At 32.7% G+C, this 17470-nt stretch overlaps 3 protein-coding genes across 4 annotated transcripts; 2 read left to right on the top strand and 1 right to left on the bottom strand.

Annotated features, from left to right (window-relative positions):
* Positions 1-872: 872 nt before the first annotated feature.
* Positions 873-2344, top strand: LOC129303656 (homeobox-leucine zipper protein ATHB-12-like). The gene is made up of 2 exons (XM_054943111.1): positions 873-1436; positions 1542-2344. The coding sequence occupies exons 1-2, from the start codon at positions 1074-1076 to the stop codon at positions 1824-1826; spliced, it is 648 nt and encodes a 215-aa protein (XP_054799086.1). The 5' UTR covers positions 873-1073; the 3' UTR covers positions 1827-2344.
* An 8674-nt stretch (positions 2345-11018) lies between these two features.
* On the top strand, positions 11019-14729 carry LOC129302881 (pyridoxal reductase, chloroplastic). Of its 2 annotated transcripts, XM_054941768.1 has the most exons (9): positions 11019-11265; positions 11361-11589; positions 12194-12287; positions 12450-12573; positions 13204-13305; positions 13698-13849; positions 13978-14071; positions 14230-14411; positions 14491-14729. In XM_054941768.1, exons 1-9 carry the CDS (start codon positions 11161-11163, stop codon positions 14492-14494), a joined length of 1086 nt encoding a protein of 361 aa, XP_054797743.1. In that variant the 5' UTR covers positions 11019-11160; the 3' UTR covers positions 14495-14729. The 2 variants fall into 2 exon arrangements, with proteins under 2 accessions (XP_054797743.1, XP_054797744.1); XM_054941769.1 differs by lacking the exon at positions 14491-14729 and having other exon boundaries at positions 14230-14415.
* Positions 14730-14884: 155 nt separating this feature from the next.
* Positions 14885-17225, bottom strand: LOC129302882 (ubiquitin-60S ribosomal protein L40). The gene is made up of 5 exons (XM_054941770.1): positions 17068-17225; positions 16893-16979; positions 16448-16550; positions 15782-15848; positions 14885-15202 (listed from the first exon to the last, which is right to left on the bottom strand). Exons 1-5 carry the CDS (start codon positions 17168-17170, stop codon positions 15176-15178), a joined length of 387 nt encoding a protein of 128 aa, XP_054797745.1. The 5' UTR covers positions 17171-17225; the 3' UTR covers positions 14885-15175.
* Positions 17226-17470: the final 245 nt, after the last annotated feature.

Below are 17470 nucleotides of genomic sequence, written 5' to 3'. Positions count from 1 at the left end.
GATGATTGATTGATAATTTGCTTTACTTTTCAAAATTTCTTTTTAAAGTTGCAACTGTGAGCAAAAACCAAAACTCTTTCATGTCAGGATTTTAGTATGCTAAAACTAACTAGCATTTTGTGCCTTTTTACTTTTGGTTTATATATGGTATTACACTGAAGACCTTTTGAGCAAAGCTAGCTTAATTAGCTTAATAATGAAAGTCTTTCGTCTTTTACATGTGTCCATAGTGCCTCTTTCGCTACTTTGTACAAATGTTGTCATCTTCATAATAACTATAAAAATGATAAGTTTGACTTACAAGAAACATGCTCGGAACCTGGGAACCATGACAAATCGGCAATGAGAGTTCCTCGTCAATATATTCATTAAATAAGAAAAATGAATAGTCATTAACATAAATAACAGTTCAATTATCTCAATTCAGTTTAATTAAACTCACATTCAATGCAGCGCCATACCTGTCACGGTCACTTCTTACTAGATATGCACATATAGATATTTATAGCCAAGACATAATGATATACACAACTGTTAATTACAGCGTTCATATAGCCTGGGGTGAAAATGCATCTGCATGGTTAAAAATTTGGCATGTAGTTAAAAGAACCCACAAAAGGAACTTGAAAGATCACTGTTACAGATAAGTGTATAAGGCGCAGATTTTTTTCTTCGTCATGAAAATGAAACAGACACGTGGGATTGTGTGGGTGACAAGTTGGCATTTTCTTCTTCAGACAAAGAAAAATATTGGCCATTGGACCTACAGATAGCCTACAATTAAAAAGGCAAAGGTGACTCTTTACAGAGCAAAAGAAGGCAAGAGGCACACGGTATCTAATATTGTAGGCCACAATGATCCTTCCATTTGAAGTTTTAATAACGTGACAGAAATGGCCTTGACATACTTTCTTGATGGCTATAACAGCATATTCTGCAGCCCAAGTTCTTCCATCAAAACTTGAAAGCTCGCAAGTTTTTTTCCCCCTCTTTTTTAAAGGAAGGCCAAACTAACCATCCATCCCACAGACTTTGAAATCCTTTTCTTCTTACAACTTCACCGACCAAATTCAATGATGGGGGTTGATGATGAGTATATTCAAGCATCAGAAGAAAGCTTCAGCTGCTCTGAACCACCTCAAACTCCGAGGAAGAAAAACAAAGTGGCAAATAAGAGGAGGTTTAGTGATGAACAAATCAGGTCATTGGAGTGCATATTTGAGTCAGAGTCCAAGTTAGAGCCAAGGAAGAAGATCCAAGTAGCAAGAGATCTTGGGCTACAACCTCGCCAAGTTGCCATATGGTTCCAGAACAGAAGAGCAAGAGGAAAATCGAAATGGATAGAGCAAGAATACAGGAAGCTCAGAGAGGAGTACGACAATTTAGTGTCCAGGTTTGAGACCCTTGAGAAAGAGAAGGAGTCCTTACAAGTAGAGGTAAATATCCTGGTTTCTTCACTTATTAAAGTCTTAAAGCAATTACTCGAGGAAGCAAATTCAGTTTCCTTAGAGGCTGTAACTATGTTTTCTGGTTTTCAACAGCTGCAGAATCTGCACGATCTAATGGAGACATCTCACGATGATGAAGGGAAAAAGAGCACAAATTGGAGGAGTGAAGTGAAGCCAAGTTCCTCTTATAAGGGTTTGGAGGTTAGAGAAGGCATGCATTTACAAGATCAAAGTGATATGAGCAAGAAGAATGGGTATTCTGAAGAAACAGAAAACCAACTTCTGAGAATGGACGAGCTAGAAAAATGGTGCAGTGGGGAGCCAAGCGGTCTCTTAGATCAGCCTTGTAGTTCACAATGGTTGGATTTCTGGACTTGAAAAGTGCGTGAGCTCACACTGCACTGCATTTTGCATGTTTCCTTGAACAAGGAACAGGGCTGATTTATCTCATCCTAGCCTACCACGTTAAAGCATTCCAGCCCAAGCAGGATGTAGAAAAGCTCATGTTGGATTGGAGTAGAAGATCAAAGATGTGAACTTACAGGTTCTGGAGATTTTGCAGTGCAGAATGAAGATGGTTTCACTCATATGATTAGAGATTTATAAGAAAAAATGTGCTATGTCCCTGTTCGTTCAGGCTTGCAAGCCATTCTAATCCATGCAGTGTGGTCCTTTTTTTTTTTTTTTTTTTTCCCTTTTGTTTTTTTCCACTTTTGATTTTGAAGGCGACCAATCCTAAAACATCTAATCTTACCCCAAACCTGTCTTATTACAAGAGCTATGCAAGTGAGGTGTGTAATCTTTCAGGTCATGACTAGCACACATGAAGTATGGGAAATATGTTTGGTATTGCTCGAGTTATGATCATTTCATTGCTTTGTCTTGCTTCTCTTTGATCAACTTTGTTTGATTTTACAATGTCAGTACTGTGACTTAGATAATAGACCATTAAAGATCGATGGTGTTAAAAACAATAAGCAGGGATAGATGAGGAAAAAATGCAGATCCATCTATAAATTTAGTCGTGTTGAAGTCCACTGCCCAACTTCTCAACCTCAGACAGCTTAGTTTAGGATTTGAGTTAAGCCCCCTGCCATATGCTACATTACACACTCTCTGACTCTCGCCCTCTCTCTTGGCAACTTGTTTCCTCACGAATATAAAAGTCGATTCATTTGACAAATCGAACATCAACTATCTATCCAAAATCAAGTTCGAATCTTCCTAACAACTTAAGGTCCAAAAAAAAAAAAATCTTCCTAACAACGTCGTTACACCAGGAGCATACTAGTCTTTTGGGATGTTTAGTTATTGTGTAAACAGTAGTTTTTAAATATTTTATGTGGGGATAAGACAAGAGCAAATTTATTCTAATAAATAACAGTATTAAATATTAATTTTGATTGAATAATTGGCACAAAACAGTATATATCCAGATAGTTAGGCTTTTATTTAGGATTAAATGGCAAAAATGTCCTAGAAGTTTTTTAAAAGCACTGGATACCCTCACTTTTTAGTTGGAGCAACATCGCCCTAGAAGTATGAAAAAATGAGCGATCTTGCCTCACTATTGGATATGAAGTTGGTTGATTGTTAAAACTTCATTTGACCAAAAATAGAACACATGGCATATTGATGTGGATAAATAAAAAATAAAAAAACAACACCTAGGCTAGTGAAAATCTAATCTGTTTTCCGATCGGTGTGAATATGAACACTTCCAAAATGCCTTCAAGAACTACACCAACATCAAAGAGCTTTAGTGGTTTTTGTTCTCCCAGCATTCACTAGCACCAAGAGGCTCAAGATTACGGTCACAACCATATCCTCAACTTTAGGTCATGGTTGGCTAGCACCAATTCAAAGAATCTCACTTTGTCGTGTTAGTGAAGAGTTTCAATGCTAAGGGTTTTAATAATCTCTCATATGAGAACAACAACTGTTAGATAGAGAGGTACAGCGAAAGATAAAAAATTTAAAATCCCTATCTTGATGTGGATCGAACAAACTCATTTAAGTCAAAGTGGATAGAAGAGTTACCTTTTAAGTCAAGTTACCTTTTAAGTTTCAAATTCCATGAGCATTCTGTACAAGAATTTGGATCTCAGAAGCTGACAATATAATTCTGCTTCCTCTGCTAGTATCCACATGAACAACTCTTTAACTCGAACAGCATGCTAGTGCTCCCAACGTTCATTTGTCTTTGAACGTTGTTCTTCCTTTTCTCCATGGTGTTTCATGGCTCGCAAGGGATTTAATCGTCTAGACTCTTTTTGACTTTCACTAGGGAAGCACGCCCCTTTATCTATCATTTTTATATATTAGGGTTTTAACCTTTAATGAACCAATGAAAATTTAATTGAATTTATCTCTTAAATTTAATCCATGATATCATATCTAATTAAATTTATCTTATAAATTTAAATTATAAAATTGACATGATATTCTCTCATATCATGTTAGTTATTAAATTTAATCTATTACATAAAATTAAATTTAAAACTAACACAGTATAATATAATATAATATCAGATATACATATTATACACGCCCACATATTATATTTTAAATTTTATATATTATATGCATGCACACACACACATGAATATATATATATATATATATTTTAAAAAATATATGTATAATTATATTTTAAATTTTATATTTCATATATATATATATATAAATATTTATCAAATAAATATTAAAATATATATAATTCATTTACCCTATATTATATTCATTGAATTTAGACATATTTCAGACTTAATAAACTTAAACAGTATAGCTTGAGTTTGGTTGTTCTCGTATATGACCTTGTAGGCCTATATAAAGTTGATAGTAAGCTAATTATGTTGTTAGCCCACAAGCCACAAATGGCCTCTAGCAATACATTACAACTACTCAATTCATATGGGGATCGATGATCTAATGCATCCTATCATATAACTATATCACATCCCTTCTGTCATGTGATATTTTGGTCAAGTGCGAGACATGAAATTATTATTTTCCTTTACCTAACCATTTTCTTAATATCTAAGTGAACTAATTATAGCAATGAAAAATTCTTTTCATTATAGTATGGCCATACATTTTTCTTAATCTTACTCATCAAGAGGCCTAGTAAAATCTATCAATTAATATGAGGGACAAATTTTATCTTAACCACTCATATTTTTTTGTATAAATACTATTAAACTCAATCATAACCTTTATGATCACCCAATCAAAGGTGACTTTTGACTAGGTCAAAGTTCAGTGGTTATCATGTAGGAATCCATAATGATCTCAGGTCAAAGGATTTAGTAATATGGTCACATATGAGATAAGCTTATGAATTATACCATGCGGCTCTCTTATAGCAGGTCGATATAATACCTTGTACTCTTTCAAGAGCACATGACTTTGATTTATATCTCTATAATTAATTGAAGTCATACTAGTTTTGTTTCATTTATGATCTCTTATAGATGACTAACTAGGGACATTTAGGACAATCATTATAGTTTGTCTAAGAATACAATTATCATAATGAACATGCAACAAAAGAGAAATTTATTAAATAATAATATTTATTGCACAATGATTAGCCCTAGGGTATAATTTTTAATAACAACAAGGGTTCCAAGGTTGAGAACGGCACTTCAAGATTTAGGTCCTATGGCATAGGCTTTATTAATTCCTAGGGTGGCTTCCCTATCCTTTTGTTTTTGTCAACTTAAATTCTAACTGTAGTTCTTCTCTAACACTGTTCGATATTTGGTTTCAACCTTGAGCTTCTTGTTTCTTAAATCATTTTAAAGTTGTGTTTCTTAAAGCCCGATCTAGGAGATTATATTATTGTAGAGGCATTCCCCTCTCTCATGTTGAAGCCAGACCTTCAACTTCAGAGGCGCACAAGTGTTATACTTTTGCATTTTTAGGTTTCAATTTCTATGAAATATGGTTTTGATGTTGTTTGATGCTTCTAGGTTTTATGTTGTTTGGTTCAATCATTTATAGATTTGAGGGAAAAAAATCAAAGCAAATGTGGTTTTGATGCTGTTTGATGCTTATCTGATGGCCAAGTCCTGACAATAAGGAAGGTGCCTTAAGGGATGAGGAAGACAATATAGATAATGAGTGTTGTTTAATTTTTTTTAAATTTTTTATTTATCCACCTTAGCATGCCACGTGTCCTATTTTTGGTCAAAGGAAGTTTCTAACGGTTAGCTAACTTCAAATCTAATGGCAAGGTGAGTTTGTTCCATTTTTCATACTTTCGAAGTGACATTGCTCCAATTAAAAGTTAAGGATATCCGGTGGTCCTTTCAAAAACTTGTAAAACATTTTTGTCCCTTATTCTTTTATTTATGATTACATTGGTTATATGATTTTCAAAAATAAGTGCATAACTTTTATTATATAATATATTTATGATGGCTTTTGACTTGTGTGCTATAAAAAAATTATATCCCAAAATACTGCACAGAGGCAAAATTTATCACAAGACTACAAATTTAAATGTGGCTTGTACCAAACTGATTTATAAACATGATAAACTTAAAAGAAATTGGCTTTACATGTATCGAGTTCTTTTTTTCATGTAGTCAAATTAGAAGTTAGCTTTATTAAAACTAATTTCTCTCTCATATATTGTTAGATCTACATCTGTTTGTTGAAGCATCCTTACCTCCCTATTATTTTTTTCCTCTTTCTAAATTCTAGTTCTTCCAACCATCACTCAACTCATTATCCCACCCCCTAATTCATCCTCCAACAATTAAAGTCAGTAATTTGAATGGGTCAAATTTATTTAAATTAGGCTTAAAATATCTAACCATATAAAAAAGTCCATTGGCCAAGCTTATCTCTGGCATCTCAGGCTTATTCAAACTGGCTCCAATATTTAAATTATTAAATGTTATTTTATTTTTTTCTTTTCTTAGCCAATTTCAATTTTTATTTTAAAACATTAAGATTGTTAATTTTTACATTATTTTTTATTAATAAAAAAGAATTCAAGGATTTGAGCAAAGCCCATTCAAGTTCGAGAAGTCCTAATAATTTTTAAGTAAAGAACATTTTCCAAACTCTTAAATCTAGCCCTAAAATTTTTCAAGTATATTTGCACTAACTTGAATTGCCAGCAATATCATCATTTGCTATTATTTTTTTCTCCATTATAATTCTTCCCAGTTAGAGGTACAGGATAATTTAATTTTAAAATTAATATTTATCAAAAAATGATAATTTAACAATTAAAAATATTTATAATAGGCTAAAAAAGAAAATAATATAATAAAATAATGTTTAACAATTTTGCCAACCAAAACAAGCCCGAGATATTAGAACCAAGCTTAGCTATATAATTTTTTTATATATTTAAGTATTTTAAGTCCTATCCGAATAAGCTCAACTCGTGTAAATTATTAACTCTAAATGTGAGAGGAGGAATCCGGAGTGGAATAACGGGTTGAGTGAGAATTAAAAAGAGAAAAAAAAAATATTAGCGGTAATTGTAACATTTTAAATTTATGACTCATTTTTTTAACAAATTATTAGTTCAATAAATGATTTTTACATCATTGAAATAATTTTTTTTAAAAAAAACTCTACATGGTAGAAATAATTTAAGATAATAAATAAGCTCTACCATAGTAACTAAGATATCATTATAGTAAAAATTTTTCTAATGGAAGACAATGTGGAACAACTCACATCAAAATATCCCTTAGAAGCAATTCATGTTCAAAATCAAGAAAAAATAGTTTTTAAAATCAAAATTTAGCGTAGAAGCCTAACTCAAGGTGACCAAATCCCAAACAATTTTTAAATGTAAATTTTTGACATAACTATATGACCTAAATGTACATCTAACTCAATATATAACAAGTCTTATATAAGTACTAGCATTTTTCAAGCGGATAATTGTTTAACAGAACCCAAAATAGGTCCAACATACGTTCATCACAATTTGACACTTGTCCTTAATAAAAAAGGGTTATAGGATATACACTTATCCATAAACACATATTTACTAATTAATTAACACTTACAAATGAATTTAGTTATATTAATAATATTCTAAAAAGTAATTAAAACCACGAGAAACAGATAGGATCTTCATAGTGAAGCATAATTTTTTTATCAAAGCCCATGAGGGATAGGCAGAATTCTCATGGCATAACATCAAATCAAATCAAGGATCAAGAGGAATGGATAGAATCCTCTTAATCATATAGATGTATCAAATTGAAGATTCGAGACCATATGCTCTACAAAATAATATATATTTTAAGTTGGTACAATATACTTTGCATAAATCAAAATAGAAGGCAATAAGAAAGTGATATCTCGTACACCAAAATTTACGCCTCTAGTGCTTCCTCAGCCAAACTCGGTCTTATAAAAATATTAACAATGGAGAATGAGATTTAAAAGTTATAGTAACCAAAAATTAATATGTAATGATGTTTGTGGATGTGACTATTCATGCGAACACACCAAAATATTTAACCGAGCAATATTTTCAAACAAATTAAACAAATACTTCATTGTATGACTACATTTGATATCCTTCTTTTATCACGCCCGGATGCCAAATCACGTGGTGAGTTGGGCCAAGCTACATGTTACTCATTGGGTCCAATGAGGGCTTACCACGTGGTAATAATTAACTAAACAAAAATTTCTAACAACATCATATATTAAAATACCCTGATAAGTCATGCATAATTTAAACAATAATATCTCATCATAATACGCATAAACAAATTTTAACGTACTTGATAATAATTTTGAACAAATATATACAATATTTGTTTTCAAACAAAATTATAATTTTTCAAACAACAAACAACGCATAACCAATTACAAACACACACAACCATCACAATATATTGATAATGGTTACCTTATATCTTGAATAACAAGTTTTCCTTCAAAGCTCTCTTTCATCACTCTCCTTGCCAATACAATCTACACAATTATTTTATAATATTATATATTAATTTTACATTAAAATAAATAAATAATTTTAATTTAAAGAGTTAGAAAGTTTTAGATCTAAGACCCATATTAACATTAATTCAAGGTTAGTGCCTCATTTAACTTTTTAAAATTTTCTTCTAGATTTCTCATATCCTAATAAACTATAATTAAGCCTTAAATAACTCCTAATATCACAAATTTATCAACCAATATTTCAAAAATTCATTCAAAAATAAATTAAAAATTTAAAAATTATTCTCAAGTCTAAAATCACCATTCCACAGTCTTAGAAATATCTATATATGGTTAAATAAATATTTAATAATCATAAATTCATCTCAACATTCAACATAAACTCAATCATATAAATTTAGAGTTTAGTTCAAAAATTCTTAAATTTGAGTTTCAATTTAAACAAAAATATTTTATAGCATTTATTACCCTCCCAATAACCTCAACATTCATTTTAGATTATCATAATTTCAGATTAACTATCATATATAAAAGTCCTAATCCTTAAATTTGCTCTGCCAACTTTAATATTTATACCGCTAGAAAGTTCTTATCATGTAAGATAATTTTTGCGAAGGAGAGTTTTTGAATTATAAGTGGTTTTAAGTACTTACACAAAAATGGCAGACGCAGACTAGAGCGAAGAAGAGGAAGATGCCATTTCTTTTCCTCTGCGAATGAAAAAGAACAAAATGGCAGACGCAGACTAGAGCGAAGAAGAGGACGATGCCATTTCTTTTCCTGTGCGAATGAAAAAGAACAATGGAGGAGGAGGGGAATATAATATGAAATGAAGATGTGAGTCTCACAGGGCATCCCCCTCCATTTGTTTTTTTTTTTTTAACATATAGATTATATACTCCTTTCTTATAAAAATATAAAATATTTTTAATTAAATTTTATTTTCAATAAATAGTTAATTGTCTTTAAAATAATTCTATTTTTACATATTTACCTTCATTTAATAAAGTGTTTTATCCTAAAATAAATATAAAGTAATTTATTTAATAGAGATACTTTTAAAAAAATTATTACATCTTAAAAAATTAAAAATATTTTATATTTTTTAATATATAATTTCTTAAAAAATATTTTATATATTTTTTTAAAAAAAGTATGTATTAGTTTGCATGCCGTCGGAATCGTTTCACCGATTTCTTCTTCTTTTATTTTCTTTAACTTGTACTTTTTATTTATTCTATTCTCTCCTTTCTTATATATATATTTATTTTATTTCATGTTATGTCACCACCATCATTCTCATCATCAGCTCATCTTTAAATTATATCCTAACTTAAGATAATAAATATCTCTTATATAATGATAAGCTTAAATTTAATTTATAATTAAATGCTTAAACGTGTGATTAATTTCAAATAATTTTGAATACAAATTTATTTTTTACCTTAAATTTCAAAACACTATAAATTTTTAATTTTAAATTCTCAATAAAACTCAAATTTTACACTTTATTTATTATTTAAAAATTAAGTTGTTATAGCAAGGATGTTAAAACAATGAATATTTCATAAAGAAATTAGTTTTAATGAAGCCAACTTATAATATGACAATATGAAAAAAAAAAAAAGAAAACTCGACACATGTGAGGGGAATTTCTTTTCAGTTTATCATATTTATAAATCCGTTTGGTATGAGCCAAGTTTAAATTTGAAGCATTTTGGTAAATTTCTTCCACCATGTAGCGTTTTGGGAAATATTTTTTTAGAAGAATTTTAAATAAGGATCAAGGATGTGATTTAATTATTAGCGAGTCTCAAAAAAATTTAAAATTTTAGTTCAGTTTAGAGAAATAAAAGTGAAAATAATTTCAATTGTAAAAAGATCAAAGTATCCTTTACTTATTATACAGAATCATTAGCTCAACTAGTTCAATTGTTAATTTTTTTATTTTACTTATTAATTTACTAATATAAGTTATAAATTACATGAGTTAATATATCAATAACTATATAAGACTTAACGTTAATTATTTAATTACAAGTAGCAATAAAATTGTTAAATTACTAACTTAACTTGTTAATTTACTAACATTAGTTAAAAATTATTGATGTGTCTTGTAATTTATTAATATCATTTATAAATTACTAACAAGTCTTATAATTTACACTGATGTTAATAAATTAACGAGTAAAATTAGTAAATTAATAACTAATGTTATTGCTTGTTCAACAAACAGATATAATTTATAAGTGATATTAGTAAATTAATAAATAAAGTAAAAATTAATAATTAATAATTTCACATAACCAAGTGAAAAGTATTTCAGTTTTTTTATATTTAAAATTATTTTTATTTTTATTTTTATTCCCTGAACTAAATTAAAATTTTAAAATTTTTTAAAACTCACTAATAATTAAATTACATTCTTATTTTTTATTTAAATTTTTTCCTAATTTTTTTCCCATATAGCACATATGTCAAAAGCTTATTTATAATTTTTGTTCGAACAATAATTTGTTTACTTTTTTTTTCTTGGCCAACAATTTTTTTTTCCCCGCACACAGCAAATGTACAAGAATCTACTTTTATATATCTGTTTCCACTCCACATAGAGCTATCCTTATGCGCGGACGATGACTGAATCGGTTACCACACAGCCAAAAGCCAATGAGACTGCCTCCGGTGGTAACCTAAGCTAAGCTCTTTAGACACTGAGGATTGCTGTCTCAGCTCCAAAGCGATAATCTAATATCAGTAATTAGTTATGGTACTCTCGGCTTGCTCTCTCGGGCCTTCTAACCTGAACCCTTTACCTTCATCTTCCCTGTTCAAGCCTCTCAAATTTCCTCCCTTCTGGCCAAGGCAAAAAGTATATGAGATTCTTCTTTACAGTATCTTATCTTTTCTGTTCGGTTTCCTTTTGAGGTCGGGTGTTTCAATAGTAAGCTTCAACGATAATGGCAGGTGAAGATGGGTCCCCTGAGCGTGTCTCCGATGGGGTTTGGAACGTGGGCATGGGGCAATCAGTTTCTTTGGGGGTACCAGGAATCGATGGACAACGAGCTTCAACAAATCTTTAATTTGGCTGTGGAGAATGGGGTCAATCTCTTTGATACTGCTGACTCTTACGGAACGGGGAGGTTAAATGGGCAGAGCGAGAAGCTTCTGGGACGATTCATTCGAGAATTTCAAGGTGAATATGCGATTCCTTGCTGAATTTCAGTTAATGATTAAACATCATATCACGTGGTTCATTTTATTAGTCAGTCATGGGTCCGCTTATTTTTTATGTCCATGTGCAAAGCATCTTATAATTTCATATAATGGAAAAGATTTCCTAAACTTGTTCACAAGATATATTTGGAAGAATGCGAACATCAAATTGTCTGATAATTGATGAGCTCTCGACTGTAAAAAGTGCGTGTGCCTTGCAGTTCTTTTTTTTCACACCCAATTGCATAGATAATGGTCATGCTAGAACGAGCTGAAGTTGTTGTTTATTTCTATGATTGAGGTGTGCATGTAGTTAGGCCCTCCTAAGTGCTGGTTGTTTGGTTGATCTTAATACTTATTATCAATGTAATGTATAGAAACAGCCTAGAATTTGTATGGCGCAAAATAAGTCTCCATATAAGCATTGCTGTAAACGAGAATACTTTAAAAAAAAAAAAAGAAAAAAAGAAATTCCACCCCGATACTATTAGATCACAAGAGCTCCACTTTTATGTCATCACGGGAAATCATGCTAGCTTGTCAAGATGAATTTTTCCCTTTGTTTATAAAAATTGAGTGTTCAGGGCAAAAGGGGGGCCAGGGTGAGATAGTAATTGCCACAAAGTTTGCAGCATATCCATGGCGCCTAACACCAGGTCAATTTGTGGATGCTTGCAGGTATTCTTTCATGTTGTCCCTCATGTTATAATTCACCTAAATAATTACTTAATTAATTGATCCACTCTTCTTAAATTCTTCCTGGCCTCCAAACATGACAAATTCAAGATCTGCATTATCTTTTCTGTGATGACATTAACTTCTAGTCTGACATATTATCAGGGCATCTCTAGATCGAATGCAGCTCGAGCAAATTGGGATAGGACAACTACATTGGTCAACTGCTAATTATGCTCCTTTGCAGGAGCGAGCTCTCTGGGATGGTCTCGTGGCAATGTATGAGAAGGTTACCATAACTCATAGTCAGTGGTAGGATTACTTGGTGCATATGATAGACTCTTGAGTCAACAATCTTTAGGGTGTATTTGGGAGTTGGAAGGAGAGATAGAAGGAAGAGATTCAAAGAAAAGTAGAAAACCAAGGCGGAAAGGACCCCTTACCATAACTTGACTTCATCCTTCCAAATCTCCCAAATTGGGGGAATGTAAAATGTGGAGAAAAATTTTGAAGGATTTTGGAAGGTATCCTCACCTTATTCTTATAACTCACGCGGGAAATATTTTGATGAAACCTTCCTTCCATTCTCCCAACCCAAACATCACCTTAAATACTGCCTCTAGAGTCCTGAATGTGTTTATCCTAACGTTGTAATTGGCATTAGCTGTGCAACATGTCATGATAGTATTATAAACTTCACTGGGAGGAACACACAAACCGCACCTTGCCAGTATTGAATCTGGCTTCCATTACTCAGGGTGCCTGTATAATTTCTTCACTGGTTTCGCTTATTCTTTGTCAAATTCAACTGAACAAATGCACATTGAATTCTATTAGCTACTTCAAAAGTACAATCCTATCAGTATCTTCATTGATTAAATATACCATAATTATTAATCGTAACTATGTTGCCCTTCAGGGTTTAGTTCGAGCTGTTGGAGTGAGCAATTATGGACCAAGGCAACTTTTGAAGATACATGATTATTTGAAAGTTCGAGGAGTCCCCTTATGCTCAGCCCAGGTGCATACATAAATATTTATTTTTAACTAAAAAATTTTAAGTTGCACGTCTGCTGGACAAATAGGCAGTTACTTGTAGTTGTAGTCCTAGGGTCTCTATAGTGACAAATAAGCATAGTCTGACTGTCGGACCAGTTATAACTGATAAGTGTCTTTCAGATAGAAAAGAAAAATTTGGTAAGAAAATATACTTAGTAGTTACAATTAACCAGTAACATGGATTATTGCGTTTCTGGAGAACTTCAATTTGATGAACGTGATTTGCCTGAGAAACTAGAAGCTGTTGTGAGTTTTTGGGGACATCGGGCTATATTTAACTGTCTGTAACCACCGAACAGAATTATCATGTTCTGTTTGTTCTCTTACTGTTCTTCATGTTTCAATAATTTCCAGGTGCAGTTTTCTTTGCTAAGCACGGGGAGAGATCAATTAGAGATCAAGAATATATGTGATTCTCTAGGCATTCGCTTGATTGCTTATAGTCCTTTAGGACTTGGAATGCTTACAGGGAAATATTCACTATCCAAACTTCCAACCGGGCCTCGGTGTGTTGACATTTAAGTTTCTTTCTTTCTTGACATATGAGTCATACCATTGATTGGCCGTTAATTTCATAAAATTGCGCATTATTAGCCTTTCTGAATTGAAACCTGGCTACAATGTTGCTTCACAGGGGCTTGCTGTTCAGACAAATCCTACCTGGATTGGAGCCTCTATTGAGTTCCTTGAGAGAGATTGCAAACAAACGACGCAAAAGCATGGCGCAAGTAAACATCTTTTCCCTTTGCTTGTACACGCAAAAGCCTGCTGCCATACACTTAATAGGCGTGGTTTACATGCCCATAAATTACCCAGGAGAAGAGGGTGTATGTTCCCAGCGGCAATAACGTAGGAACCAGTAATGAAGTGGTTAATATGATGGCAGGTAGCGATAAATTGGTGCGCGCGCAAAGGGGCAATTCCAATACCAGGAGTCAAGTCAATGAAACAAGCACAAGAGAATTTGAGCGCTCTTGGATGGCGCCTTTCTTCAGATGAGTTGTTTCAATTAGAATGTGCAGCACAGGAGTCTCCTCGCAGGATGATCCAGAACATTTTCCAAACCAAGTAAGCATAAATAGCTGCATATACTAGCGTCTTTGACCCCAAAAAAAAAAATTCTGAGATAGACTGGCTTTTATTACAGATAAACGATGAAACGTGGCATCCACAGAAGTTAAAGACCTGGAAACACTTCACAAGGGTTCCAATGGTTATACAGACCCGCCAAATGTTCTGGGAATGCTATGCAACAGAATATAAGGTTGGCCTGAAAGCCATTGCTAAGCTTGATTGAAGCAGCATGACTGATAAGCGTCAGATCACTGCATTGTAAAGGCACTTTAAAAACATTTGCTTGCTTCCATATACAGAATGCCTTGACGATGTCGCCTCCAGAATGTTAAGAGTGCAACTTAAATTTTTTTTTTTTTTTTTGCCAAATGCAACTTAAGTGTTCAAGTGAGCTATTTAATCTTTCCCAGTAAATTTATAAAAAGATATTGGGAATTTTTAGTAAGTTAATAACTAATCGTACAAGGTTGACTTATAATTTGAAATGCACATAAACCGATAGCAACCATTTAAGCATACTTGCCCAGGTTATTGTCAGCAAAAACCAAAATGTTAACACATAAAACGGAAACATAATTCGTTTCAAGGCATCTCAAACAGAAGACCAAAATCATAATAGAACTATCTATGCCAGTGCAATTTTAAAAATATTTGTAGCTCAACTACAAACCTACAATACTAACAATCTAGAGCTATCAGGACTCCAAGGCGCATCTCGAAATCCATGATAACACTGCGTAACTTGAATGAGAGACTGTTTACTTAATCTTCTTCTTTGGCCTCAGCTGCATTTTAAGAAATAAACGCATTGATTAAACTAAAATAATTACAATAGAAAAACGACTATATTATGCCAACTAGTCAGCACATGTAACAGAAACAACAACAACAACAAGCCTTTATCCCACTAGGCGGGGTCGGTTACATGGATTGCAAGATGTCATTGTGCTCTATCATTTATCAAGCTTTTAGAAATATTATTAATTAAAAAATCGCGTTCAATAACTTCCAAGAGTGTTCTCTTAGGTCTTCCTCTACCTCTCTTAATCGGACTCAAAGTTATATGTTCCACTCTTCTCACTAATACCTCCCTTGGTCTTCTTTGTACATGTCCAAACCATCTCAACCAATTTTCTACCATTTTTTCCTCAATAGGTGCCACCCTTACTTTTTCGCGTACGCGCTCATTTCGAATTTTATCTTTACGTGTATGTCCGCACATCCATCGTAACATTCTCATCTCTGCTACTCCAACTTTATGCTCTTGTTGTCCCGTTAGAGTCCAGCATTCACTACTATATAACATTGCCGGTCTGATAGCAGTGCGATAAACATAACAGAAACAATCGAACAAAATAGCAAACCTGGTTGCTGTGTCCACATTTCTTCTTCCTGCAGTTGACAGCACGAGGGTGTAAACGAGCATAGCACCTGCAAAGTTGCATGAGATATAAACATGATCTTATTCTTACGTTAATGACAAATGTCAAGCCCATTCATCTAATGCAAGCATTTGGCCATTAATATCTCCAAAGACATGGGAATTGCCATATGATGAAACTCAAAATTATGCCTTGGCCAGAATCCACACAGACCAGCTATCTTCCATCCAGTAACCGAACAATAGCAGTACAATATTGTGATAACATAAGAAATACATGTAATATTTCATCATACCAAGAACATCCTACTTCATACGATTTAGAATCATTGTCTGAAAGGAAGAGTCAAAAGTCCCACTAAAATTTAGAAGTTGCTGAACGTGAACGTGAACGTGAACGTGACGCGTATTTTAAATGACATTGAAAAATTTCCTGCTATCAAATTTGGGAGACAAAAAGCAAAAAGCAGCATGATAAAAAATTCAGCAGATCAAGGTCCCTTCAAAAAATTCAAAAATCAAGATTGATGGTTCACATTATTTTTCAATACTAATATTTTGGAAATACTTTCCTCTTGGCAAATCATATGCAACAATTTATAATCTGGGTCCCTGCTATGAACATAAAATCTATTCTGTGATAACTTACTTGCGGCAGATCATCTTGTCCTGATTATATTTCCTGGCCAATGCCATCAATGACGGCTCAATAATGCCACCTCTAAGCCTCAAAACAAGGTGTAATGTTGACTCTGCAAAATATGTGATGGATCAAATAAGATTGATAACTCAAGCGGGAGATAAAAGAAGTTTATAACATCTAGTTTAGAAACACAGACAGGTTGAATCAAATCTGACTAATCACAAACTAAATAATGCTCTTCTCTAATTCCCAGAAACACACCAGCAAGAGACATAAAACAGGACAATCCATGTTCCAAAACCTCTTGAGAAAATCAAAACGATTATTCATATTTCTTGTTGGGATCGAAAGAACAACAACACAGACAACTTTACCTATCATTTTCTCCACATATTTTCCCTCGCTTTTAAGCCATCTAAACAGCCTCAGTGGTGAGAATTATTAGACTAACCTTTCTGAATGTTATAATCGGCAAGAGTACGGCCATCCTCCAGCTGCTTCCCGGCGAAGATCAACCTCTGTTGGTCCGGTGGAATGCCTAGATGAGAAGAACAAACAACGGTTAATAATTGAGAGCAAGAATGATTACGGATAATTTAATTCAACCACACGACGAAGAGATATGCCTTCTTTGTCCTGAATCTTTGCTTTGACATTGTCAATAGTATCACTGGATTCGACCTCAAGGGTGATGGTCTTGCCGGTCAATGTTTTCACGAAGATCTGCATGTCGGCCGATTTCTTAGGCGCCTCCTCCCCGTAATGGATAGGGTTTTTCTGCGGATGATGCTTGTTTCATATAGGGGGAGAGAATTTCTAATTTGGGTTTTTCAAAAAATTTCAGAATATATGAATATTTTTAATAATTAATATAGCGTATAAATTAATTTTATTTTCAATTCAATCCTTAAATATATTAGTATTAAATTATTATATTATTTTAATTTTATTTAAAATTTTAAAAAAGGTGAATTTATGTGTCAGGTGAGAAGAGATAATCAAGTTCGAATTTTAAATAGAGAATTATTT

This window comes from Prosopis cineraria, unplaced genomic scaffold, assembly GCF_029017545.1.
Source record: "Prosopis cineraria cultivar Desert tree isolate PC_DT_omini unplaced genomic scaffold, ASM2901754v1 PC2, whole genome shotgun sequence".
NCBI classification, from domain to species: Eukaryota; Viridiplantae; Streptophyta; class Magnoliopsida; order Fabales; family Fabaceae; genus Prosopis; species Prosopis cineraria.
This window is presented reverse-complemented; position numbering and strand designations above follow the sequence as displayed.